This window comes from Stigmatopora nigra, chromosome 9, assembly GCF_051989575.1.
Source record: "Stigmatopora nigra isolate UIUO_SnigA chromosome 9, RoL_Snig_1.1, whole genome shotgun sequence".
Classification (NCBI taxonomy): domain Eukaryota; kingdom Metazoa; phylum Chordata; class Actinopteri; order Syngnathiformes; family Syngnathidae; genus Stigmatopora; species Stigmatopora nigra.
This window is the reverse complement of record NC_135516.1, coordinates 13,150,416-13,177,887: the sequence shown is the minus strand read 5'-3', so window position 1 is coordinate 13,177,887 and position 27,472 is coordinate 13,150,416. Positions and strand designations below refer to the sequence as shown.

At 36.5% G+C, this 27,472-nt stretch overlaps 2 protein-coding genes across 4 annotated transcripts; one reads left to right on the top strand and one right to left on the bottom strand.

Annotated features, from left to right (window-relative positions):
* Nucleotides 1-229: 229 nt before the first annotated feature.
* On the bottom strand, nucleotides 230-25,124 carry yes1 (YES proto-oncogene 1, Src family tyrosine kinase). 2 transcript variants are annotated; one of them, XM_077724207.1, is made up of 13 exons: nucleotides 25,079-25,124; nucleotides 17,919-17,999; nucleotides 11,170-11,463; nucleotides 10,405-10,504; nucleotides 10,025-10,123; nucleotides 9,035-9,138; nucleotides 8,754-8,903; nucleotides 8,229-8,384; nucleotides 5,754-5,933; nucleotides 4,413-4,489; nucleotides 3,299-3,452; nucleotides 3,073-3,204; nucleotides 230-686 (listed from the first exon to the last, which is right to left on the bottom strand). In XM_077724207.1, the coding sequence occupies exons 2-13, from the start codon at nucleotides 17,965-17,967 to the stop codon at nucleotides 478-480; spliced, it is 1,704 nt and encodes a 567-aa protein (XP_077580333.1). In that variant the 5' UTR covers nucleotides 17,968-17,999; nucleotides 25,079-25,124; the 3' UTR covers nucleotides 230-477. The 2 variants fall into 2 exon arrangements, with proteins under 2 accessions (XP_077580333.1, XP_077580334.1); XM_077724208.1 differs by lacking the exons at nucleotides 17,919-17,999; nucleotides 25,079-25,124 and adding an exon at nucleotides 16,065-16,406.
* On the top strand, nucleotides 18,884-21,028 carry adcyap1b (adenylate cyclase activating polypeptide 1b). 2 transcript variants are annotated; one of them, XM_077725170.1, is made up of 5 exons: nucleotides 18,884-19,128; nucleotides 19,238-19,342; nucleotides 19,861-20,007; nucleotides 20,219-20,323; nucleotides 20,687-21,028. In XM_077725170.1, the coding sequence occupies exons 2-5, from the start codon at nucleotides 19,239-19,241 to the stop codon at nucleotides 20,871-20,873; spliced, it is 543 nt and encodes a 180-aa protein (XP_077581296.1). In that variant the 5' UTR covers nucleotides 18,884-19,128; nucleotide 19,238; the 3' UTR covers nucleotides 20,874-21,028. The 2 variants fall into 2 exon arrangements, with proteins under 2 accessions (XP_077581296.1, XP_077581297.1); XM_077725171.1 differs by lacking the exon at nucleotides 20,219-20,323.
* Nucleotides 25,125-27,472: the final 2,348 nt, after the last annotated feature.

The window sequence follows — 27,472 nt, the reverse complement described above, 5'->3', positions numbered from 1 at the left end:
AAAAGACTAACATGGTGGTCATAGGAAATGTTCATCCATTTTTTTTTAAATATTAATTTTCTTTGCACTTGGGTAGGTTGAAAAGAACTGCAATAATTCCAAAAATTATAAAAAATAAACAAAAAACAACAAAGTCATTCACCTACCTGGTCACTCTTGTAAAATACATTTTTCCTCTGCACATTTTGTACATTCTTGCATCCACACTATTTAAAAAAAATAAAATAAAACCTGTTCTGAATAAACAAGATTGAAGAATTCATGCTGCAAAATAAAATTAAGGAGAGAAAAAGGAGGAATGTGGAAAAGGGGAATCATTGAGTGAATAGAAAAAAAACAAAAACAAAACAAAGAAAGTATAAATGGTCATTGCATCTTAGCCGTCAAGTTGAAAAAATGAGGACTAACCACTCTGGTATTTGATCACAGTGTCATAGCCAGTCTGCGCACCGGTACCGAAACCAAGCTCTTACGAGTCTACAAGTTGTCCCCCGGTTGGTATTGGGGCTCCGTGGCCGTAAAGTAATCCTCCAGGAAGGACTGGATGTACTCGAAGGTGGGCCTCTCGTCGGGTTCTTTCTTCCAACAATGCCGCATCATTTCGTGAAGGGATTCGGGGCAGCCCTGAGGACATGGCATTCGGTAGCCGCGTTCCACCTGCTCTAGGACTTCCCGGTTCACCATACCTGGAAGTTCACATAAATTCAAAAGTCAAGGAGGGCGAAAAAGAGAAATGGAATGGTGCCGTGTTGGCTAAAACTTGGGTGATGGAACGTTTGGTCACCGGACTTTTGGCCGCCTGTCAAATGGTGAAGTTAACCGTTGAAAACAGCTCTCAAAATTATATTCATGACAGAGAGAGAGTTTACTATCTAAGTACTGTTTAATATCTAAGTACTGTTTAATATATAAGAACTGTTTGATATCCAAGTACTGTTTAATATCCAAGTACTGTTTAATATCCAAGTACTGTTTAATATGTAGGTACTGTTTAATATCCAAGTACTGTTTAATATCTAAGTACTGTTTAATATCTAAGTACTGTTTAATATCCAAGTACTGTTTAATATCCAAGTACTGTTTAATATCCAAGTACCGTTTAATATCCAAGTACTGTTTAATATCCAAGTACTGTTTAATATCTAAGTACTGTTTAATATCCAAGTACTGTTTAATATCCAAGTACTGTTTAATATCCAAGTACTGTTTAATATCCAAGTACTGTTTAATATCTACTGTTTAATATCCAAGTACTGTTTACAATAATACTGTAACTTATAGCTGCTAGAGTTTACTAAAAGTCCAGTATCATTTTGGCAGCTTCAGTTATTGAAGTTCTACTTTCTTATGTCAAATAATAAATCTTGTAGTTTTGTTCATGACCCTTTCATTCAATAAACATCTCCTGAAAAAATGATTTGAAGCTACTTGAAACGGCGCAAAAGTACGCTAATGTCGATTCAGTTCATGCTAACAGAAATGCTGACATGCCATTGCTATAAATATAAAACACATTTAAACCATCAAAGAGTTTCATGTGGGTTATTTTATGGCCTTTTAATGCATAGTTGTCCAATAAGGGGGCCACAATTTTTTCAAGATGAACTCCCAACCAACCAATATACGCATCTGCCTCCACTCAATATGACGAGGGTCTCACTGCGAGTATTTTATGATAATTCTATGTTTCATTTGTCCTTTCTACTCCAAAAAACAGGAAGTCCCTTAGATGGTGAAGGGATTTGTGTAAAAAATTGTGGAGAGGTTAAGGGTCAAATCACAGTGGATTTCTCACATGGCTTTGTGGGAGTGGGGTGAGGGGTCCCTTTATCTTCCATGGGAAAGAAACAATGGCGGTGTTACGTATACTCAAATGCAAAACAAAAGCTTTCATATATCTGGATGCTACAAATAGCATGCTAAAAAAAAAATGAAAGCAAAGTTTCCAAGCAGCTGTGTCAACACGACTATAGAAGTCCTTCATGAAGTTGAATTAATTACATTGAAGGTTTTTTTGGTTGTTTTTTTTTTGGCGTTTTGGCCGCAGGAAGCAGATGGCGGTCAGGTCGGCCATATGGCGGCTCTGTGATCAGCGCAAGCTGCAACGTTGTCCTCAAACGCTCACAGACGTGCACACTCGCGACATTACCACGAAAGAGCCATATTGCAATTGTTGAAATGAATTGGGACACTAGGAAAAACGTATTTTGGATGGTTAAAATCTGCATATCAGCTTGGGAAGCGGCCATTTTGGCTCTTTTCTGAGTTGTGTGGTTGAGTGTGTGTACTATTGCACTTTGCTCAATTTTTTATCTCTTTTTTTAGCCCCGTGTCGTCAATGATGGCAGCCGATGAGTTGACAAGGGATTTTAAAATGCGCCAAAACCAACAGCAAGTCACCTGGTAATGGCTAAAAATTAGCAGAAATTGACCAATGCAAAGGAAGTATCCCAGATATACCCCCAAAATCAATAGGAAATGATCCAAAGCTCTATTTTTGAACTAGTAAAAATAATGCAAAATATAGAAGTCGGACATTTGGTCGCCGGGACTTTCGGTCGCCCGGACGTTTGGTCGCCCGGACGTTTGGTCGCCCGGACGTTTGGTCGCCCGGACGTTTGGTCGCCCGGACGTTTGGTCGCCCGGACGTTTGGTCGCCCGGACGTTTGGTCGCCCGGACGTTTGGTCGCCCGGACGTTTGGTCGCCCGGACCTTTGGTCGCCCGGACCTTTGGTCGCCCGGACGTTTGGTCGCCCGGACGTTTGGTCGCCCGGACGTTTGGTCGCCCGGACGTTTGGTCGCCCGGACGTTTGGTCGCCTGGACGTTTGGGCCCCCGACGTTTGACAATATGACAGAGTTTACTGATGAAATCAGGTCTCAAAATTATATTCATGAGAAGGTTTTATATCTAAATATCTACTATTGAAACCAGCTCTGAAAATCATATTCACCCGGGCGACCAAACGTCCGGTCACAAATTTGTGCGTATATAAGCCGTACCCTCGATTCACTCAATTATTTTTGCGACAAATACAGCCTATATGCAAGAAAATATGGTAAATGAGGCTGACCTGGATAGGGCACTCTGCCTTTGGTGACCAGTTCAGTCAGTAGTATACCAAAGGACCAAACGTCTGATTTGATCGTAAAACGGCCGTATAGAGCTGCTTCTGGCGCTGTCCACTTGATTGGGAATTTTGCACCTGAAATGAAAAAAAAGAAGAAGACAATTTGATGCCGTGCTTCTGAAAATTTCCTTATTTTTTGCCTAGAATTCCTCGGAGGGGACAACCCCACCTTGTCTGGCCGTGTACTCGTTGTCCTCGATGAGCCGAGCCAGGCCGAAGTCGGCGATTTTGCACACCAGGTTGTCGGCGACCAAGATGTTGGCGGCTCGCAAGTCCCTGTGGATGTAGTTCATCCGCTCGATGAAGGCCATGCCGTCCGCAATCTACGTTTAAAGTAATAAATGAGACAAAATAAGCATCTGGAAATATAACATAACAATTTTTGGTGATAACTGAGGGAAAAAAAACACAAAACATAAGCTGGTGGCAGTCAAAGTGAAAAAATTAAACAACCTAAGTCTTACTTGAGTGTAAGACGTAGACAGAGCAAAACTATAAAAAAGTGTGACTTATAATCCATAAATACGCTAAAAGTCAGTTTAAAAAATGACTATTATACAGATTAAAACCTATTTTTCCACCGTCAAGACCTATGAGTTATTAAAAGATGCATTTTTGCACCATCCGCTGTTTTAATGTATTTAAGCCAATATATTCCAAATACTACTTAGTCATTAATCCGAATAACATAAAAAAAAAAACTAGCCTAATTGCTAACTTGTAGCAACTCAGCCCATGAAAAACAAGCTCAAAAAATAACAAATTCATAATGGAAAAGAATGGAAATAACAAATAATTTAACGACAACATTTTAAAGATGAACACTTCCCATTCATTTTAAATGAGAAAATGTCCAACAACCTATTAGCATCGCATTCAACATGACAACTTTAATTGAGCATAATTCTCAGGCTAATCATGTTCACGCAAGCTTAATGATTAAAAAAAAAAATGTCTGGCTACACCCGCTTAAAGCCCCTCCCCTTCATCTTTAGTCTCAATTTCAACTGCGATGAATGAGCGCAAAGTGAAAGCAAAACGTGTCACGAGAAGGAGGCGTTGTGGGAGTCTAACTGGCTCTGATGAACAGCACTTTAACGCCGCGGGCGGCTAAGTGTTGGCGGACCATGGGAGACACGATGGTGAGCGCCAGCTTGATATTAAATAAATGTGAATTTCTGAACAGCAAAGCGTACGTGCTCGCTCGGCACTTGTGTGGACGTGACTGGCATGTTCCCTTCACAGCTCAACAAGCAGAGGCCCATCTTTGATTTGTACTTTACCTGTGCGGCCATGTCCACCAACTGGGGTAGCTTTAGGTATTTGCCATCTCCCTCCTTTAAGAAGTCCAGCAAACTCCCTAAGAAATGATTGAGAAGGGGAAAAAACATGTTTAAAAAGCAAATGGTGCCTTTAATTTACTCAATAGTGCATAGTTTAGGGACAGAATTATCTGTCATCTGTGATTAGATTAGATTAGAATTTGATTTCATCCCGTATTCGGGAAATTTCTTGGTGGTAGTAGCAAGACAAGACACAGAAGACATTGTAGAACTAGTTAAAAAACTCAATACCAAAATGCAATAAGAATGATGTGTATTATAGCAACTTCTAGAGTTAATAAATATAGTAGCACACTTATCAACATAGACATTTTTTTATCATTTAAAATTGTGTACGCCGTATAACCCCTTTTATACAGGATTTTTTTTAAACTAGGTTTTTGTCAAGCATGATATAAGCACAGGTCCGCCTTTTCACTAAATAAATATAGCGAGTCAGCAAGCAATGTACCCAGACAGTCGGCAACATTTACAGAATCGTGAATTACAAATGCACCGACTGATTGGGTAAAATTTTAGACTTTTGAGTGTTATCTGTATACACCTGTATACACCCGTATACACCCGTATACACCCGTATACAACTGTATACACCCGTATACACCTGTATACACCTGTATACACCTGTATACATCTCTATATATGTGTATATATAGATCTATAGATCAATATATATCTATAGATCAATATATATCCATATATATCTACCCCACCTTTTATTTTTAGGTGATCCTTAAAGGTTCTTAAAGTGAGTTGACACTTAATTCAGCCAAAAAACTTGCATCCACGTGGAAGAATTTATAGGCAGATGTTCATTCTATTTAATTGTCTATACAAATAAATACCACTATTTACTTGTGTGTTTTTCCAGCCTGGTGTGTTTGCTTGCAAAGTAACTTCCGTTACAGCCATTGGATACGACAGGATTAATGCAACTAGAAATACCGTGTAAATAGACATATTGCATAGCCATAAAAAATTGAAATCCAACCTAAGAGACTTGCGAGCCTAGAATTTATGTACGGTAGTCTAGGATAAACGGCTTTTAGGTGCATCAGTCAGAACTAGCTGGCATTTTACGAGTCGCGTTGTAACATTTCTACTGCCGAAGAAAGTCTGCACTTAATACTCTCAGGCTTTATTTACTATGGTACTTAATCACTTCGACAACAGCAAGGAAGTTATGTGTTTCAGCTATCCTTACTTTCAAAACACACAAACTGTACACACAACTTTGCAGCCCGTGGGCACATTTAGAGGACGAATTTTCTGCCGACTGACCTTTGCCCATGAACTCAGTCACAATGTAAATGGGTTCTTCCGACACCACGGCGTAGAGAGGCACTAGCTTATCGTGTCGGAGTTTCTTCATAATTTGGGCTTCCTGCAGGAACGCCTCTGGGGACATGGTACCTGGCTTCAGGGTTTTAATGGCTACTTTGGTAGTACCGTTCCATGTGCCTGCATTGAAAAAGAAAATTGGGTCATATCACAAATAACACTGCGAGTTTGATTTGTATAATAAGGAATATCACATTAATGAGCTTATATATTTAAATATGTAAGATTGTAGCAGAGGGCTAATTTCCATCTTTAGTTCCTTGTACAGGTAGGAAGGTAAACAAAGTGATATACAAAGACGTAGTACAATTTTAGACAATGTTGTGATGGCAATTTAGTTCATCTAAAAACCAAGCCTTAAGATGATTGGCCAAGAGATTCAGAGATGGGAATTCATGCATTTTTTTATTGGTATTGAGTTCCAGGTATCAACAGAAAATGGTGTTTTGGCTAATTTAGCATACTTTTTGAAAGGGTACTACACAGTCACCTATAGAGCCAGCCATTGTTGATTTGTTGGAATTTTTTTTGGGACAAAATTACTGTCAAAATATAGTTGCTGAATTGTTTCTAATGAACCAAAAATTGGACAAATTGATATATATATTATTTAGCATGTTTTTTTATCTCTCATTTGAAGACCAGTTTAGAGTCAAGAGTGATTTCTAAGTATTTAAATTCTTGGACTACTTTGATTTTTTTTTCTTGGACGAAAAAGTTGAGGTTGCTGTAGATAGTCATTATATAAGTCCCATAAATTAAAGTTCTTCCTCTTTTTAGAGGCGTGTTGTAAATGCGTTCCAGATTAGATGATGCTATAAAAAAAATCAAAATCATGATTTAGCAAATAGCCGATAAACTTGTCCACCCAAATAATTTGATCCAAAGCCACTTACTCACGCCCTGTTTACATACAATGACCCATGTCTTTCGTCATGAGGGTGCCGTGAATGAATCACGCAAACTAGGGCGCCAATAATGGCAACCGCCTGGTGGCGAGAACCTATCGCAAAGGAGGTGTAGTGATTAACATTCTGGAATTTAAAAAAAAGTGAAGTCACCGAGGGATTAATAACTAGAAGAGGGCATCGAGAAAAAGAAAAATGAAAAAAAAAGACGGCGGAGGAATTCCTGGGATTGCACACTTACAGGTCGAGGCTTGCCGCGGGCCTAATGACGGAGCGAGCAAGGCAGCACGCGCCGGCAAAGTGAAGCGTAGGAGGACGACCTTCCATTAGCGTACGCGCCCGCCTTTCAGTGCATAAACGGTCTGCGTCCGTCAGCGCTTTCCCAGATAAATAGGCCAGATCTATGCTGAGGTTCATAACTCAAAGTGTTTATCAATCCTCCTATAAGCAGTCTGTAAGTATGTCTCCCTGTTAAATATACATGGGCTATAAAACGGGTGCTTACTTTTCTAGCGGCAAGGTCCATTGACTCATTTACGATCCGACGTTTGTTACACCGGCGGAAATAAAAAATTCAGATTTTAAATCATTGGAAATTCTGAGCTAATGGTGGGCTGTACCTACGGGTTGCCAGATCAGAAAGACAGTTTTTGGATCCAAAGGGGTGCTCGGACGTTTGGTTGCCGGTCAAATGGTGACAGAGAGTTTACTGTTGCAACCAGCTCTCAAAATTATAGTCATGAGAGAGAGTTAAATATCTAAAAGAGACAGTTTAATATCTAAGTACTGTTGAAAGCAGTATATTTAGATATTAAACCCTCTCATGAATAAAATTTTGAGAGCTGGTTTCAACAGTACCGAGATATTAAACAGTACTTAGATATGAAACAGTACTTAGATATGAAACAGTACTTAGATATGAAACAGTACTTAGATATGAAAGAGTACTTAGATATGAAAGAGTACTTAGATATGAAAGAGTACTTAGATATGAAAGAGTACTTAGATATGAAAGAGTACTTAGATATGAAACAGTACTTAGATATTAAACAGTACTTAAATATTACAGTACTTAAATATTACAGTGCTTAGATATTAAACAGTACTTGGATATTAAACAGTACTAAGAAATTAAACAGTACTTGGATATTAAACAGTACTTGGATATTAAACAGTACTTGGATATTAAACAGTACTTAAAAATTAAACAGTACTTGGATATTAAACAGTACTTAAATATTACAGTGCTTAGATATCAAACAGTACTTCGATATTAAACAGTACTTGGATATTAAACAGTACTTAGAAATTAAACAGTACTTGGATATTAAACAGTACTTAGAAATTAAACAGTACTTAGATATTAAAGAGTACTTAGGTATTAAACAGTACTTAGATATTAAACTCTCTCTTATGAATATAATTTTGAGAGCTAGTTTCAACAGTAAACTCCCAGTCACCATTTGACTGGCGACCAAACGTCCGGTCCCGGATGATGCTAGCTTACCCGTCCAGACTTCTCCAAAGCATCCCTGGCCCAGCTTGACTTCCAGTCGCAGGGACTCTCGAGGGATCTCCCAAGCGTCCTTGGCAAGCCCCTGAGTCTGCGGCTTCACCGTGGGGCACACCGTCGTCAGCCTGTAGCATAACCCGTCGGCGTGTTCTGCAGACGTGAAAATACCGTACATGTTAAACTTTGCATTCACTCACACTCATACGTTTCTCTACTTTTGGGCGGAAACTTATGGCACTATCAGGCATCAAAGGAGGAGAAAAAAATTAATCCTGAGAGAAGTAGGATTTGCTAATACATGCATATATATTACTGCAGCAGATTTTCAGATGAATAATTCATTGGCTCTTCAAGGATTCCATTAAAATCTGGAGAAAGTAAGACCTGCTTTTTGCTATATTTCAGATCATTTGTTAGTTATAGATCATTTCACCATGAAAGAGATAAAGTGATGGAAACCTTTTGAGACATTTTTTTGTAAATTGTGATTGTGTGTATGTATCTGCAGATGTTGCCTACCTGTGTAATGTTTCATCAGCTTTTGCAGTGTCTCAAACTGAGCCCTCGTTGTAATGTAATAACCACCACTATCCAGTTTTCGGATTTTGTAGTGTTTCACATTGTCCCCCTTGACTTCATCCCAGTCGCGGATTGATAGAGAATAGGCCCCTTTGAAAAGAAAATTACATAATATAATTACACTTATGTTGACAGACAGTCAAAAAAAGGCTTTTACATTCAAGTAATAGTAATTTTTGACTTTCCTGTAATACATAAATGCACAAAAATGTCAATCTTACCCTTGGTAGTCTCACTCTCTCGTGCCAAGAAAGTACCTCGTTGGTTACCCGGAAGTAATAATAGACGCTCAGCATCCTTGCGGCCCATTTTGCCAAAATACCACCTGTGGAAATAACATAAGCCATTTGTAATGTACAAAATACTACATGCATTTTTATTTATTTTTTTACATTAGTTCAATGGTTTCTGTTACTAAAACAAAAACAAATACGGAATAAAATTCCAGAAAAATGCCTTGTACAAGACAAAATTACATTCATGAGAGTGTAATATCTAAGTACTGTTTAATATCTAAGTACTGTTTAATATCTAAGTACTGTTTAATATCTAAGTACTGTTTACTATCCAAGTACTGTCTAATATCCAAGTACTGTTGAAAACAGTAGACATTTAGATAACACTACTTAGATATTAAACAGTACTTGGATATTAAACACTACTTAGATATTAAACACTACTTAGATATTAAACACTACTTAGATATTAAAGAGTACTTGGATATTAAACACTGCTTAGATATTAAAGACTACTTAGATATGAAACAGTACTTAGATAGTAAACAGTACTTAGATATGAAACAGTACTTAGATAGTAAACAGTACTTAGATAGTAAACAGTACTTAGATATTAAACAGTACTTAGTGAACTCTGTCACCATTAGACCGGCGACCAAAAGGGACCAAAAGACCTGGGACCAAAACACTGGCGACCAAACGTCCGATCACGGAACTAATCCTAGCTCAGCATTTTTCATAAAATGTTTTGGCTACTGTGCAACACTCCAGACATGCATCTCTGGTATTGTTTAGGATAATCATTGGGGATGTTTGCATATAATAACAGGGCCCATGTTTGTAGCCATACAGTAGATACCACAACACGGGTTACTATTGTTCAGTCTCTGTATGTGTAAATGAGTGTCAGTGGCTGTGTAACCACAGAAAAATGCTTCTCGGGCTCAGCGACCATTACGGATAAGGCGTACTCACTCTTCGGCTTGTATGGAGTCGGCAGGAGCCACGTAGTTGCTGGGGATGTAACCCTTCTGTCCCGTGTTGATGGAACGAGCCTCCCACCAGTCGCCTTCCCTACAAGGAAAAGACAGACGGTTTCAGTTGGATTTACGATGCTAGCAAACATGCTAAACAACCTGTCTGTAGAAGAACAACTTCTATTTCATGACTCAACTGTACGAAACACTATAGAATTGAAGAGGATGAATGTCATGAGACCAGATGGTCCAATCAAAGAAGCCCATTAACCCAGACAGATTTCAGCATCAAGAAAAGGGGATTAAACACACATACACAGCAGGGGAATAAGCTTGGATAAAAATAAACAAATAAACAAAAAGCATTATGGCACTCACGTATTGTTAATAATTTGGAAGCGATCGCCTTTGTCGAAAGATAGATCGTCTGACGTCCTGGCTTCGTAGTCGTAGAGCGCCACGAAGAATGTGACGCCGCCTGAGGCGAGATGGAGGGGAAACAAAGGAGTGTCATTATGAACAGAAACATCTTATGATGCTTTTAATGTTGCTTTACAAATCTTTGAATGGAAATTAAATACGCAAGACTGACAGATATTTCTAACGGCATTTAGAAAGAGCAGTGCGTGTTTGTTTGTTTATCACTCAGTGTAGGAAAATGCCAGCAAATTCAACTAGATTCAGAATTTTAAGCAAAAAAGCCCACTAATGATTTTACAAAATGTTGTTTATAAAGACAAAATCCCAACTACACTTAAACATATCTAAAACTGTCTGTATTTTTGTCTAAGAAAGATTTTTTGCACGGCAACGTGCTCGTAACATAACAAAAACACATTTAAATGAACCTGGAACACTGAAAAATAAGTTTAATCTAACTTTACACTAAATTTAATACTAATTTTGTTTAAAATTGTGATATTTCTTCTCCTGGGTTGGTTCTATTGGCCCCGCCTCCACCCTGATTTCCAGATGCAACTTTTCGAGGGTTATATTCCCTTCAAAATATTCCCCAAATTTGCTCAAAATTGTACTCATATCTCAAATTGCTCGCATGTCTGGGCACTCATATGTCGAGGTACTACTGTGCAATTAAAATAATGTAATAACATAAAAATGACAGATATAAAAAACGACTCTAACCTGTGACAACACCAGGAAAGGGGCTGCTCACAGCCACCGACGACGTAAAGGAGGTGGAGGCCCCCCCGAAGGGCGTCATGGCCGACGACGCGCCGCCGAATGGCGTCAGCGCGGAGGCGTGGCTGTTGTAACTGTTGTTGAGCGTCTTGGCTGCCGGCGAGTGGCCCATCAGCGTGGGCTCAGGACCGTAGTGGCCCAGATGGGTATTGACCGGAGTGTTGTTTGTGTTATCTGGCCGGTACTTTAGAGCCGGGCCTTTGTCCTCTTTGCTCCGCACACAACCCATCTTCAAACCTGAAAGCAGACAACAAGGGAAGAAAGGGATCTTGTCAAGCACTAGATAAGGTTCAAATACTGTATATTTAAAGAAAATATGGTCAGTTTTTGCACATTTTTTGGGTCACCCAATTTATATATCCAAAAACATAACTTTTAAAAAAATCTCTTGTCAAGCACTACAAAAGGCTCAAATACTGTATATTTAAAAAAATACCGTCAGTTTTTGCACATTTTTTTTGGGTCACCCAATTTTTACATCCAAAAAAATAACTTTTAAAAAAAATCTATTGTCAAGCACAAGATAAGGCTCAAATACTGTATCTGTAAAAAAATGCGGTCAGTTTTTTTGTATATTTAAAAAAAGTTTTTGCACATTTTTGGGTCACCAAATGTATATATCCAAAAACCTAACTTTTTTAAATCTCTTGTCAATCACTAGATACGGCTCAAATACTTTATATTTAAAAAAATATGGTCAGTTTTTTGTATATTTAAAAAAATACGGTCAGTTTTTGCACATTTTTTGGGTCACCCAATTTATATATACAAAAACCTAACTTTTTTAAAAATCTCTTGTCAAGCACAAGATAAGGCTCAAAAACTGTATCTATCTGTAAAAAAAAATGTGGTCAGTTTTTTTGTATATTTAAAAAAATACGGTCAGTTTTTGCACATTTTTTGGGTCACCCAATTAATATATGTACAAAAACCTAACTTTTTTAAATCTCTTGTCAAGCACTAGATAAGGCTCAAATACTGTATCTGTAAAAAAACTTGTTTTTTTGTATGTTTAAAAAAATAGTCCGTTTTTGCACATTTTTTTTGGGTCACCAAATTCATATATACAAAAACATAACTTTTTAAAAATCTCTTGTCAGGGACTAGATAAGGCTCAAATACTGTATTTTTAAAAAAAAAAAGGTCAGTTTTTGCACAATTTTTGGGTCACCAAATTCATATATACAAAAACTTAACTTTTTAAAAATCTCTTGTCAGGGACTAGATAAGGCTCAAATACTGTATATTTAAAAAAAATATGGTCAGTTTTTGCACATTTTTTTTTGGGTCACCCAATTAATATTTACAAAAACAACTTTTTTTTTAAATCTATGATTCGTTGTCCTATCCCAAAATATTCTTCAACAATCATTCTTCATGCCAGTAAAAATAAACCATCCAAGTCCATCTCTATTTTTCCCAAACAGAATGCAACAAAAAATATTTTCCATTCCTCAGAAGCCACATTTTCTAGTAGCATTTTGTACTATGCAACAACAAAATTTGGCAACATTACAGAAAAAGACTTATTGCCAACCCTTCAAAAAAAACACAGTACTTAAAAGCAGGAAGCACTTCAAGAATTGATGACCCATTGTAAAACCCAGCTGGTTAACAACAAAAACAAACAAGTAGCCTTCTTTTGTCAATGAGCATTTTAGCATTAGCTAGCCAGGCCCAAGTAGTGTTAAAAAAAATGGTCGCTCGCTACTGGCGGAATCGCAACCTCCCGTGACTTGATTACAAACAAAAGGCTGCGGCGGAAACAGGATCTTCGTCGCCTGTGGCCGTTTCACTGACACAGATTTAAGAGCGCCCACACAAAAAAGAACACCAAAGACCCCTTTTGCTCATTGATATACGAGACCCTCACATTTATCTGGTCTGAACTTGAAGGACTTGAAGGCAGTAACAACGACTACTGTGACTCATTCTTCCCACGAGTATTAGATAAACATGTCAAAGTGTAGTAGTGGCTGTAGTGTTGACAGCTTCCCCTTCAAAAAGTCTACTTTAATGATTATTTAAGCTTTAGGAACATAGTATTTAATGTTTTTGTTCTTTTTTGTAATATTTTTGATACACAATTGATAAAACATGCTTTTTAATCTTGGAGTTTTACCATTTTAAACCAAAGCTAAGCTGTAATATTTCATTACAAAATAAAGAATCAAGTTTACCGTATTTTCTCGTATATAAGTCGCATCTGCGTATAAGCCGTATTGTTAAAACGACATTAAAATCGTCAATTTGAGAATATAATTTAACCAAATTATCTCCAATAACTGATGAATGTTACTAAGGAAAATATTGGCCAGGATTTTTAACTCAAATTTTAGATAACACAAGAAAAGTATGATGTCAAAGTTGATAATTATGGTTATATGTATATTCATGTGCATGCTAACCATGAGTCGGAATAATGGAAATGTCATATTTCAGTCAAAAAATGAACAATCATTGCTTCTGCAGGCAGGATGTGGGCTACAGCACATCTGTTTAACATATTTAGTGCTCTTTCTATATATAGCGGTTAGCTAGGGTCGATTCCATATTTTGTTAGCTTGTTTTGAAGATCTGCTGTGTATAAGGAACAAAAAATGATAGCTCAGCAATTTATCTTAATAAAAATTAAGTCTTACAGAACATACATTATTTTCTTAGAACTTAAAATCTGGTCAAAATGTTATTTTTTTCCCTAAAAATTGCATTATTGAAACGAATTACCAATGAAGTGATCTGGGATCCAATTTATGACTTTCTTCAGTGTTAAAATAATTTAAAAAATGTCATACAGTGCTGAGTTTTAGTAGCAAAAGTGGCTTCAGAAAGTTTTTTTCACATTTTTGAATAAATTAATAACAAAAAAAAATTAGTAAAAAGTAGTAAATCTGCGAAAAAGTGAAGTCGCGATAATCGAGGGATTACTGTACTCCCAAAGTACAGTAAAAACTGACTTCCGGAGTATTTTTGTTTTTGTTTTACAGCGCTAGCATATTAGCACGAGGTCAACAACCACACTTCATTCAAGGATGAAATTTAAGATGACATCCTTGGGGGGGAAAAACACAAGCATCAATGAAGCGTAACTCAGTAATCGCCCTGGCACGCGTTCTAAGGCGTCTTCTCTTTGCCTGCCAATCACCAAGAAAGGTGCCGGTGGTAGTTCGTTTGGGGGGGTGTAAGGGCTAGTGGGGGGCGGGGGGTTGCAAGCTGAGGACGGACTTCCTTCCGAGTTCCTTTCACACATCCGGGGCCACCTGCAGAGGCATCTTCACGGCGTTAATGTAGCAAAGTACACCCTTGTTGCTTCTTTACAACATTTGCAGTACTCTTAGACAGGATACACACATACTCAGATCTTCAATGATTTTTTAAAAATTAAACTAACTTGGGTAATAGTGTATTTACGGATATGAAATCGTATATAATGAGCTGTATTTTTTTGTGTAGCTTACAAGATGTAAATTCATTCTAACCGCTTATCCTCACAAGGCTCGCGGGGGGTGCTGGAGCCTAGCCAAGCCAACTATGGGCATGAGGTTTAAGTATTTGTTAAAGAAATGATAAAAAAAACATCAAATACATTCAAATAAATATTTTTTATAATAAATATGCACTTAAAAATATCATGTAAAATTACCCAAATATTGTTTTTTAAGCACTTCAACAATTACCTTGTTATTAGATATCATTAAAACTTAAAATATGACTTTATATGGGTGGCCCGGCGGGTTAGTGGTTAGCACATTTGGTCTCACGGTGGGGTACCTGGGTTCAAATCCAGGTCGGTTCACCTGTTTGGGGTTTGCATGTTCTCCCCAGGCCGGTGTGGGTTTTCTCTGGGTATTCTGGTTACCTCCCACTTTCCTAAAACATGCCTAATAGGCTGATTGGACATGATTGGCTCCTTTTTACATTACTTTGTACTTTAATGTTAATACTTTAGTCCTTTTTTTCAGTTTATGTTTCATATGTACTGTTAACGGATGCACTTTTTTATATGTATCGTATCTTGTGTTGACCCGGCCCATCTGTCACATTTTTTAAAGTCAATGTGGCCCCCCCAGGCAGAAAACTTTGCCCACCCCTGGACTAGAAGATCCTCCAGACCTGGTTAAATCCAAGACACCGACTGAGTACCACCTGTTAACCCCTTTCGCCTCATTGTATTGTCCAGCTGTGTGTTGTGTGTGTGTGTTGTGTGTGTTTGTGTGTAACAAGGCAGTACAGCCAAGTGAGAATTACACAACACACACATACACACACAGACAGATGGATTAACATGGAGGATTACCCTGGGACTGTAGTGTCCAAACACAGGAAGAGGAACCATGATTATTACACAAGGAAAACATGCTAATAACATAGCTACATCAATACCCTTGATTGACACACGTGCACAAACAAAAGCAATACAACAACTGACAAAAAGTTTATGACAGAACTCATATTTACCCCATAACAGGAAGCCTTTGGTTACAAGCACAAATACATTAAAACGCCTAAATGTGAGTAATGTAGTTGTGAAAATGTAAAATAGGACACCTTATGTAAAAAAATAAAACTACAGCGTGTTAATTTACCGTTCATTTCACGCTATTTGCTAGGGAAACGTGTTATTTGGATTTCAGAAGCGTTAAATTTGCTCTAGTTTTCTTTGGAGGAGTTTTAGTTAAGGCAAAAAGAACTACAAAACAGGCCGGTCCTTAAATACACACAAAAACTACAAATTTCTCCACTTTTTTCGTGAGTCATGCAATACAAAAAACTACCAGGCCTCGTTTGACTCGCACTCTCCGAAGACTTTTGCCCCAGTGGGCAAGCTCGACTCTTACCTCTTAACAAGCTAGTTGAACAAAGTCGTATTCCAGCTACATGCGTCTTAATGTCGTCCCTTTTGTTATTTTCTCGTCCCAAAAGTGGGGGAGACACACGCACACAATCAAATCTCAGTTGTCCGTCCCATGCCGACCGCTACTAACTCCTCCGCCTGCAGCGCAAAGTGAGCCGTCTGTGACAAAACCAGAGATAGTCCTTCAAAAATAGACGTTGGGCTACTTTGAAGCGACCATTTGACCTAAAATAGCAGGAAAAGTCGGAGGAAAAGTCCTTAAAATGGGTCGTGCTTTTCGTGAGTTGTCTCAACACGACAATAGCCGGGCTAACCAGCGAGGGCCAAAGAGGGAATCACGATGCATTCACGTGCTTACTTCAAATTCGTACATTCCGGTGCTCCGTTACCAAAGCGGTCCAAAACCATAATTTATTTGCGAATTTAACAGAAAAAACAAGACACCCTATCATAATTCATCATAATTTAGTCTCAATGATCTTTAAAAAACACGGACTAAATGCAAGGCACTGATAAACTCAATTGTAATTTAAGGACAATGCTCTTTTCTATGAACATTGAACGCCTCATAATCTTCTTTCCCTTTCGCCAAATATGCTGACCTACAATAATTATATACTTTAAATATTCATGTATTCATTCATCAATTCATTCATTTTCAACACCGTTAATTCTAGTCCTCATCACGGGGTGCTGGAGCCTATCCCATCTCACCAGGCAAAAGACAGGCAACACCCTAAACTCGTCACCACTCAGTTATTAACTTTAAATTTCCACTAAAACAAATTAAAATCGGTTAAACTCAAAACCAAGTTGTAAAAAAAATATACTTTATCATAACTATCACTCGCGAAATAGCTGTACCTGGGATGGTAAAACACTTGACTTCCAACTCAATCATCTGGCGCCCTCTAGCCGTCGCAAGTATAAGTGCCAAAAAAGAGAACATACAAAATGACTTTGCTGGCAAATTTAAGATAAAAGAAACATTTAAATATTCACAAACAGTTAAACCATACTCCTTAAAGGTTTTCCTCATCCTAAATCAAAACAATGTGTCCTCAAATCAACATAAAATATAAAATAAAGGACGTATACTAGATCTACCTATCTATCAAATCAGCCATTTTCCCATCTATGCCCTCTTTATCCTGATGGTGGCGCCGTGTCTTCGTCCCACGATCGTGTGCGTATTTAGTGCGTGCATTCCAACTCGCAGACAAGTTGAGCGGTTATAGGGTCGAGGAGAAAATGACAAACCCCCCTCATACCCCCCCTAGCGTCTGCCCTTTCGTCTTATGACGTCATACTGTACCTGATGACGTACTTTGGTCGCTACTGTTCGATTTCCAAGTGGGATTAAGACCCCAATTGTCAAGAAAACAAGGCCATTTTAACAATCAAGGTAGCCTTATACTCTTCGATCCAAATGAGTGAATTATTAGAATGAAATAATGACCTCCAGAAAAAGTATTAATGCGATTTAGTGTTGTTTTTTGACGCGTCAATGGAAGGCCGATGATTCACACGACTAAACGTTTCTGGAAAGAAAAAAAAAGAAAAACCCTCTGCGTCAAAGGCCTGCTCCAATCCGATTACACGGTGACTGGATGAATGAATGAAAGGCCAAATACCTTCAAAATCCAACACGATTCCTCGCATTAAAGTGGCGATACGAATATTAGAGGAAAAGATGGAGGAAAAATCAACGTAAATTCTGAGAAATTGAAGAGAAATGAATCCCAAGGGGTATGAGCTCATTATTTAGGGGCAGTGGGATGGCTTTTAGTCCCACACACTTCTTCCCATTCCAGATAAAACACTTAATTGAACTTACTGGTGATGATGATGATGATGACTTCATGTCGTCTCATGTTACACAGCATGACTTTCTTCTGTATTGTTATAATATCCGTTCCTGGAAAAAATACATGAAAAAAAGCAGATTTTAAACATTAATAAAACAATAGGGGGATTTTTAACATGAATTGAAACATGAAACTTGGTTTAAAAACATTTAAATTGAATAAAATATGAAAATATTGGTGATTAAACAAGGGTATAATAACGGATTGGATTCATTATATCATAAAAAAATTAAATGGAAAGGATTTACAGTGAATAAATGAATGTAATTTGGCATTGGTTTTAACTATTAAAATGATAAATATAATTTTTGAGGTCAATCGTATCATGATTGTTTTGAAATTCATCAAAAAACATTTTTCAAAAGCTTATTAATAACAATAAACATGACGAGAAACTAACCCATCAACAAAATAATAATAAAAAACCTTTAAAATCACACAGTTTAATCCAGCATTTAAATATAATTTCCTTACAAAACCCCAAAACACAACAATCCATAACGTCTAAATTGATTTAAATACTATTACTATTACCATTTTCCAATAAAATTCCACAAAAAAGTGCACAAACCCCCCAAAAACCCACAAATAATCAACAAACATTTTTCTATCACTTTTAAAGGCAAAAAAACGAAATTCTGTCCCTATATAATACCAATATACCTCTTAGATAAATAACTGAAAGCTTTAAAAGTTTGCCCTAAAACTTCTAGAGGCTATTTGCACGGTGGGTGGAGAAAAATGCATGCATACGTGTGACGAACACAACCAAGACGAGGAAGTAACTCTCCCATGATATTCCTACAGGAGGAAAGCTTGATGACGTCCGTAGCATCCTTAACGTGACTTATTGGAGAGAGGGAGAACGACGAATGAGTAGGGGCGGGGCAGGAGGAGGAGGAGGAGGGATACTTAAAGATCAAATCCAAGGCAATCGGGACATACAAAAAGTTTCACGGAGATCCACACACAGGCGGAGCTGCTGCTATACTTCTTCATTTTTTTTAATTTTTTTAATCAAATCGCTCCACTTTGGCACAGCACGTTTCATCGTGCATTTTTTTATTTTTATTTGAGAGTTATTCTCACCTGGAGGAAGAAAAAAAAGGACATAAAGAGCAAAAGGAGCACTACCAGAGCAGGCAAACCGCGCCCGGATCGCATCCCAGGGCTACGAAAGTAAGCATTAAAAAAATCCTCTTTACCCTGCACGAGTTTTTTTGACCAAGTTTTTTTCTATTTTTTTATTCCTACTCTTAATTAATACTATTTTTTTGTGCCGTTACAGCATGGCTGGTTCGAGCAAAGCCACTTTAATCTTGCTCGTCTATGGAATCTTAATGCACTATGGCGTCTTCTGCACCCCTTTGGGACTTAGTTACCCTAAAATCAGGTAGGTTCAAACCATTATTTTGAAAGATTTCCCTACAAAATTGAGATTAATTCGTTTAGGGAGGACAACATGCGTCGTTAAAGTGCAATTGGGGGTGTCTTTTTGTCCAAAAATTGTCGGAAAAATAGCATAAATTAGATATTGTCCTGTGGGACCCTTTCTGTGAAGACCCCCCGAAACCGTATTAAACATAAAAGAGACATGGATAACCCTTGGGAGGATGAGGAGGAGGAAGAGGAGGGGGTGCGTCACTAAGGAGAGGAAGAACATAGATTTAAATTTATCTTTTTATTTTTTAAAAAGGGAAAAACTCCTCCCCTTTTGAGACATTTTTGTGTCTTGGGCGTGGTTTTTATTGATTGATTTTCATTTTTTTTCTTGTTGTTTGGCTAAAGAAGGATTTTTTATTACTTTAGGGTTAAAATTTGGGGTTTTAAAAAATAAATAGATACAAAAAAACGTTTTAATTGAGTTTTTGGTTGATTTTTTTGGACCTTTTCCTCATTTTTTGCCTGTAGGCTGGACAACGACGCGTTTGACGAGGACGGAAATTCGTTGGGCGAGTTGGGCTTCGATGGCGACCACCTCGCCTTACGAAGCGCCCCGTCTTTAAACGACGACGGCGGTGGTGGTGCATACACACTCTTCTACCCTACCGAGAAGAGGTATTTCTCCTCCTACTTTAATTAACCCTCATTTAATTCCCCCTTTTAAAAAAAACCTTCATTTTCTACATCTCTCCTGTCATTTTGCTCGCAATTTTAATGTCCATGCTCGTCATTTTTATTTTTTTTCATTATTTTTTGGACGTTTACTCCTCCATATTCTTTTAATTTGCTCTTCCACTGACGATCTATGTATGTTTTGGCACCTCAGAGCAGAAAGGCATGCTGAGGAGGAATTAGATAGAGCCTTGAGGGAGATCCTGGGTCAGTTAACTACGCGGCATTATCTGCATTCTCTGATGACAATGCGCGCAGGGTAAGGGTTTCCTGCACACCCACCTTGTCTTGCCTCATTTTTTTTATTAATTTCCCGTTTTTTTCCCCAATTCGAAAAAAACATCGTCTCCATATTTTTTTAATTTTGTGTTTTTGCTGTCACATCGGTGAAATATTCATGTAATCAATCCATAAATTGATTTTTTTTCTTCCCTTGACTCCAAGTTAGAATCGTAAATCGGCCTAAGAATGAATTATTGATAAGGCCTGAAACGTAAAGCTAGATTTTTTTCGTAGGAAATGGCGTTTAATAGTAAATAATTTCAAAATAAAAGATTTTTTTAAAAATGTTTTTTTTTTGTGTTCGCGTTTTTCTTTTAATTTTTATATTTTATTTTTTTAGTAGTGAAGATAATAGCGCGGAGGATGAAGCTGAACCCTTGTCTAAGAGACACTCGGACGGCATCTTCACCGACAGCTACAGCCGTTACCGGAAGCAGATGGCCGTCCAAAAGTACCTGGCAGCCGTCCTGGGACGAAGGTACAGACAGAGAGTGCGCACTAAAGGACGCCGGTTCGCCTATTTGTAGTTCAAACCGCCCCCCTCCCCCCCTCGACCACACTTTGAACGTGTATACAGTATATAAAAAGTACGCCCCCCACCCCCCTAAACCTAAGACCACCCTCCCTCCCGCACACACGCACACACACACAGCAAATGTGCCCTCCTCCGCCCATCGTTGACGTGGATTGCGCCTCTATATGTTGTCTCTCGACATCATGTATTTATGTATGAAGTTAAGCCATTAAAATGAATATTTTATTAATATTAATGTTTTCTCCCTCACCCTCCCTCTTTCATTTTTTTGGGGCAAAAATCTCAGAAAGGCACTTAAGGATTAACCCTCCTGTTCTATAGCCCTCAAATTGGAAGTATATAAAAAATATAATTTTTAGGGGCGTCTCAAAACTTTCGAATAATTCATATATATACACACACACATATACATACACATATATACACATGTACACACATACATACACGTATACACACACATACACACTTATACACATATATACATACAAATATACACATATACACACGTATACACATATATACATACACGTATACACACACATACACAGTTATACACATATATACATACAAATATACACATATACACACGTATACACATATATACATACACGTATACACACATACACACATACACATATATACATACAAATATACACACATATACACACATGTATACACACATACACACACACACACATCCAAATATACACACATGTATACACACACACACACATCCAAATATACACACATGTATACACACACACACATATATATATATATATATATATATATATATATATATATATATATATATATATATATATATATATATATATATATATATATATATATATATATATATATATATATATATATATATATATATATATATATATATATATATATATATATATATATATATATATATATATATATATATATATATATATATATATATATATATATATATATCCAATGGATTGAACGTGTATCGCTGCCCATGTATACTTAGACACATTTAAAAATATACATAGTACATACTTATATACACATACAATTATCTATAGATTATTTGACATTTTTTAAATTGCAAAATAAATACTCAGATGATATTAATTCCTATTCAATGCCCTTCAAATTCTGGACATGTTTTCTAATTGATTTAAAGTGAATTTATTTCAATTACATCACATATTCGCAATGAAATTGTTCATCACGGAGCGATAAGTGATATAAAAAAAAGTTCAAATTTGTAACATTTAATATAATTAAACATAACCTAGCATCAAAATGCCCCCCCAAAAAATCCCTCTATATAACAGGAGGGTTAAACTACACCGCCCATGGACCAATCAATATATGTTTAATTTTCATGTTTCAAGATGTTTACAATAGAATACACCTAAAAAAATCACATCCTTATTGTGCACCTTCAACGTTATGCGCTTGAACAAGAAAAAAATCTAAAAAAAAAGGTATCTATACATATATATAAATATATATATGCAGAAAAATAAATAGATTTAAAAAGACAATCAAAGTATTGAATGTTACACTTATTTTTGTAAGCTATTTTTTTAAGTGTTGTTTGTTTGTTGGACAAAAACAGGCCCAAAGAAGCGGTTAGCATGCTACATAGCCGTGTATGTATGTATGTGTGTGTGTGGGTGGGTGGGTGTGCGTGTATGTGCGTTAAAAACCTCATTTAAAAGTACTTTTTTTTCAATTTTTTTTGATGCCTCAATGCTGCTCACACTTGCACATGTTGTGTGTACAAGATGTGTGTGTTTGTGTGTCTGTAATTGTGTTTGTGTGGGTTTTTTTGACGATGGAAGGTGCGTTTGGGTTGTGTTGTTGCTGCCGTGCAGGGCAAAAGCTAACTTAACTCGTTCGTAATTTTGTGCAATCTTGTTTCTAAAATTGCATGCTGTTATGATTATAGGTCAAGGGTGTAGTCGTACACATAGCAGGGATTCCCAAAATGGTGGCGTGGCTTTGAGCAAGGCATCCCAAAAATATCATTGGGTTATTACATTACGTATAATAGTAGCTCTACTTACGAAATTAACTGTTTTTGTAAGTTGATTTTTTTTCCACTTTTTATTCTAAAAGCCTTTTTTTTATCCATTAAAAGGTCCTCAATACTACCTACTAAACTACTGGTGTCAAACATAAGGCCCGTGGGCGTGTCCTTAGCTCATTTATAAATGATAATTTTGCAAATCACAATTAAAATGCTTTAAAAAACGTTTTTTTAGTTAAAAATAGAATTTTGTGAGCCATTACATAAAAGAGATGATTGGCATACTGCTCTAAATTTCCTCCAAAATTTTAGTATTCAACAAAAAATGATTTTGGATCATTTTCTGAAATGTTAAATTAATTATTACGTTTTTTGACCTATTTTTATGGTTAAACAAAGGCTTGACGTCAAAAGTTAGTGATTTTTTACTCCAAAAAATTCCTTTACATTGTTTTCGGCTCAAAATTTGGGTTTAGATCCTTATCTTATCTTAGTCTGTTGTAACAGCAATTTAAAAAAATGATAAATTAACATAATTAAACTCCAATTTGGGAATCCTTCTATCCGAAAACACAAAATGTCCAAACTCTCAAGCACCCCTATTTTTTTTTGTTCAAGCGACTTCATCCTACGTTCATTTCCCTTAGCCCCGCCCCTTCCAATTTGGCTCCGCCCAGTCGTCGTTAATGTGGCGTGATTGTTTTTATTTTTTGAGCGCGTGGATTGCATTTAAATAGACAAAAGTTGCAAGAAAGCTTTTTTGGTGCCTCGCTTCGATGTAAAAAAAAAAATTAGATTACAAAAAAAAATATATATATATAAATAGATAGATATAAAAATCGCCACAAGTGACAAATGGCAATTTCAGTGGCCCTACAATGCTGCAAGTCCATTAGCTTATATTGAAAGTTTTGCTGTTTTTGATCACAAAAAAGTAGTAGAATTAGCCCGTTTTTTCTCTCCAAGCATGACCAATGATTCATTGAGTTGAAATATGTACACATGAATATATTCTATATCTCTATATTTAAAAAAAAAAGTAAAAAATTGAATGTATGAGCGAATAATGTGTGCGCCCGGGTGTACGTGTGCATGATTTTTTGGGGTGTTTTTTCCTTGTCTGTAAACATTGTATACACAATGAATAGTGTTTGTTATTGTTAATAATGAGATGTTATTTATTTATTTATTTTTTGCTCTATATTCAAATTTGAAAAAAAATAAAAAAGTCCAACGTTACCATCATTTTTATGTGCATCCGTATAAAAAAAAAAAAATGGAGGATAGTGATGGTAGCGGGGGGGTGTGACCAATGCCTGTTGTGATTTTGCTGAAAAGCGCCAAACGCCTTACTTCAATGTTGAATTTAATTAATGGTAAATAGGAAAAAAATGTGTTTTTTTTTGTTGCAACGTGAACCCCCGGGGGTGATAAAGGAGGGGTCCTTCTGTTTTGGTGGCGGGGGGTGGGTTTGCGTTTGCTCAATGTCAATGAAAGTGTTGTAAGATTTGTATGAATAAATTTTTGTAAACAACAATACCGCCAATTTTGTTTCTTTTTTTTGGGAGTGGATTTCTAAATTGAAATTTTCAAAGTAATAAATGAAGGATTCACTACAATTCATTTAATTGATTCATCAATCCAACCTGTAAAAGTAAAGTACAGTGTTCCCTCGGTTATCGCGGTTAATGGGGACCGGGACCACCCGCGATAAGTGAATTTCCGCGAAGTTAATTGAATTTAATTCAATTTTTTTTAAATTTTTTTGTTTATTTTTTTGTTTTTTATTTATTTATTTATTTATTTTTAATTTTTGTAAAAAAAAAATTACCCCCCTGTATACAGTACACCATATAGAATATGGTTAGAGAGAGTGAAATTCATGTTATAACAAAAAAAACTAAAATATGTTGTTTCAATGTAATATTTGTATTTTTTTTCTCCAAAAAAATCTGCGAAGCTCTGAATCCGCGGTAGTTGAACCGTGAAGTAGCGAGGGAACACTGTACTCGATTAAAAAAACCTTAAAAATGAGATTTACTATTGAAATGAAACCTTGAAAAGACCTGGAATTGCCTGAATGAGCCTTGAAATGTAGCAATGAAATGAAAGAAAAGCAAAAATACATTACAGAATTTTAACAGACATTGAAAACTCTCAAAAAGTGAACTTACCCTTGAGAAAAATCCACTTCCAAGGGCCAAACCTTGAGTAGCAGTACTCCCATTCAAGCATTCAACACCTCCACACCAGTGAAAATGTCCTGAAAACATCATTTATGATTAAAAAATGAAACTGAATTCAACTAAGAAGGCAAAAAATACAGCCAATGAAAGAAAACTTAGAAAAAATGATAAAGTTTCAATGCCAATTGAACTCAAACACAAAACAATTCAATTTTCTTCGTTATGGTTGTGATTAGCAGTTAGCTGCTAATAGCTAGCAACCTTAAAACTTTATTGAATAACGGGCTAAAACATTTCTCTTTTCTGAACCGCTTACAATGGTCGTGGGGGGTGCTAGAGCCTATCCCACAGATATGCAAACTCAAATCAAGAATAAATAGTTAAGAATTGTATTTTTTGGACTATATTTCTCACAAAATTTGCATAAGAAGAAAAAAAGTAGCATTTTTTCATGTGATCGGAAAACAAACACGTTAAAATAATAGTAGAATGCAGACAAACGGGCTAAACAATCATCTTTCAACATAAATTTCACTTTAAAAAAGCAACCAAAAAGTCTTTCATAGTAAAAAAAAAACTGAAAAAAACAAATCGCACTTGACTATTAAGTCAACTAAACTATGAAAAAAGTGCGACTTATAGTCCAGCAAATACGACACGACGAACAAATTCACACAAAGTACTCAAAAGTTTTTGTATAACACCCTCCTTTCATCAAAAACGAAACCTTGAACTCAACCAACCAAACTTTGAAAGTATTTCATGCCAACGGACAAAAAAAACCCACAAAAAAATTGATCAAAACTCCAAAAAACATCCAAAAACAACAAAAACCTTCAACTTTCCCCTTCCACATCCCCCATTATAATCATCATCTCTCTCCTCCGGCCTTGGCGGCGTCCCGCGGGAGAAGGAGGAAGGGTGCGGCGGCGTGTTTGCGATCCGACGGCGTGCGTACGCGTGCAAGCAAGCCGAGCTCAACTAACCTAATCAGAGACATGTTGCATAGCAACCATACTCACAAAAGGAGGGACAGCCACGCGTCAACAATGTTCCCGCCGCACACCGAGAAAAAGCTAAGGAGGCGAGTACTTTTGGGGTGTGAGCTCCCCCCACTATAGGGGGAGGGGGTTGTTGAAGAGTGAAGGGGGGGAAAGAAATTGAAACGGCTCAAAGGCGGACATCTTTGTTTCCTCCCCCGAGGAAGTGTGAGAAGGTGACAGATTGTCGCCTGTCAAGGTTTGTGCTTCCCGTTTTCTGTTTTTTTTTTTTTTTTTGACTCGCGGGGCCTTGTTCATTATTTAGTGTGTGGGGGCATTACGGCACAACCCTCTTTTCAACTTGACACAAAAGCCAATGGAGACGGACGGTGTTGTTTAGCGGCTGTCTTTCATTCAGTAGAATGGATTTTACCGGTGGAGAAAAATATTGTGGATGTCCGCCAATCATGGGTAGTCCTTTTTTTTTAGAGTTTGGAAGAAGTAAAATGACGTGTTTGGAATTGTGGTGTTTGATCCTGAAATAAGTCAAATGAAGGTGATGGATGTAAGCACAATTTAATTCAGCATAGTCTGGACTATAATGCGCCTTTTCGGTATTTATATCTTTAAAAGTTTTATATATTTATAAACCCTTGTCATAATCAGTTTTTTCCAAAAAGCAACAGTTATGTTTACATATATCGTATTTTAAATTGCGAGTGAGTATAACTAGGACTAGCCAAAGATTATACAGCAAAAATGGCAAATATATATACATATATACGCATATATACACATTTATATACATATATACACATTTATATACATATATACACATATATATACATATATACACATATATATACATATATACACATATATATATATACATATATACACATATATATACATATACACATATATACACATATATATATATATACACATATACACATATATACACATATAGACACTCGTGTATATACACATATACACATATATACTCATATATACACATATATACTCATATATACTCATATATACACATATATACTCATATATACACATATATACTCATATATACTCATATATACACACATATACACACATATATACTCATATATACTCATATATACACACATATATACACATATATACACATATATACACATATATACACATATATACTCATATATACACATATATACTCATATATACACATATATACTCATATATACACATATATACTCATATATACACATATATACACATATATACTCATACATATACACATATGTACTCATATATACACATATATACACATATATACACATATATACTCATATATATACAAATATATACTCATATATACACATATATACACAAGCATTTGTGAGTCAGA

Excerpts from the sequence above, each read along its gene's own strand:
- yes1 (XM_077724207.1), bottom strand. The coding sequence starts at position 17,967 with ATGCTGTGTAACATGAGACGACATGAAGTCATCATCATCATCATCACC. Across the intron at positions 11,464-17,918 it reads CATCATCATCATCATCACCA|GTTTGAAGATGGGTTGTGTG; the intron begins GTAAGTTCAATT and ends GTCTGCTTTCAG. Across the intron at positions 5,934-8,228 it reads CTTTGGAGAAGTCTGGACGG|GCACATGGAACGGTACTACC; the intron begins GTAAGCTAGCAT and ends TTTTCAATGCAG.
- adcyap1b (XM_077725170.1), top strand. The coding sequence starts at position 19,239 with ATGGCTGGTTCGAGCAAAGCCACTTTAATCTTGCTCGTCTATGGAATC. Across the intron at positions 20,008-20,218 it reads TTCTACCCTACCGAGAAGAG|AGCAGAAAGGCATGCTGAGG; the intron begins GTATTTCTCCTC and ends TTGGCACCTCAG. Across the intron at positions 20,324-20,686 it reads CTGATGACAATGCGCGCAGG|TAGTGAAGATAATAGCGCGG; the intron begins GTAAGGGTTTCC and ends TTATTTTTTTAG.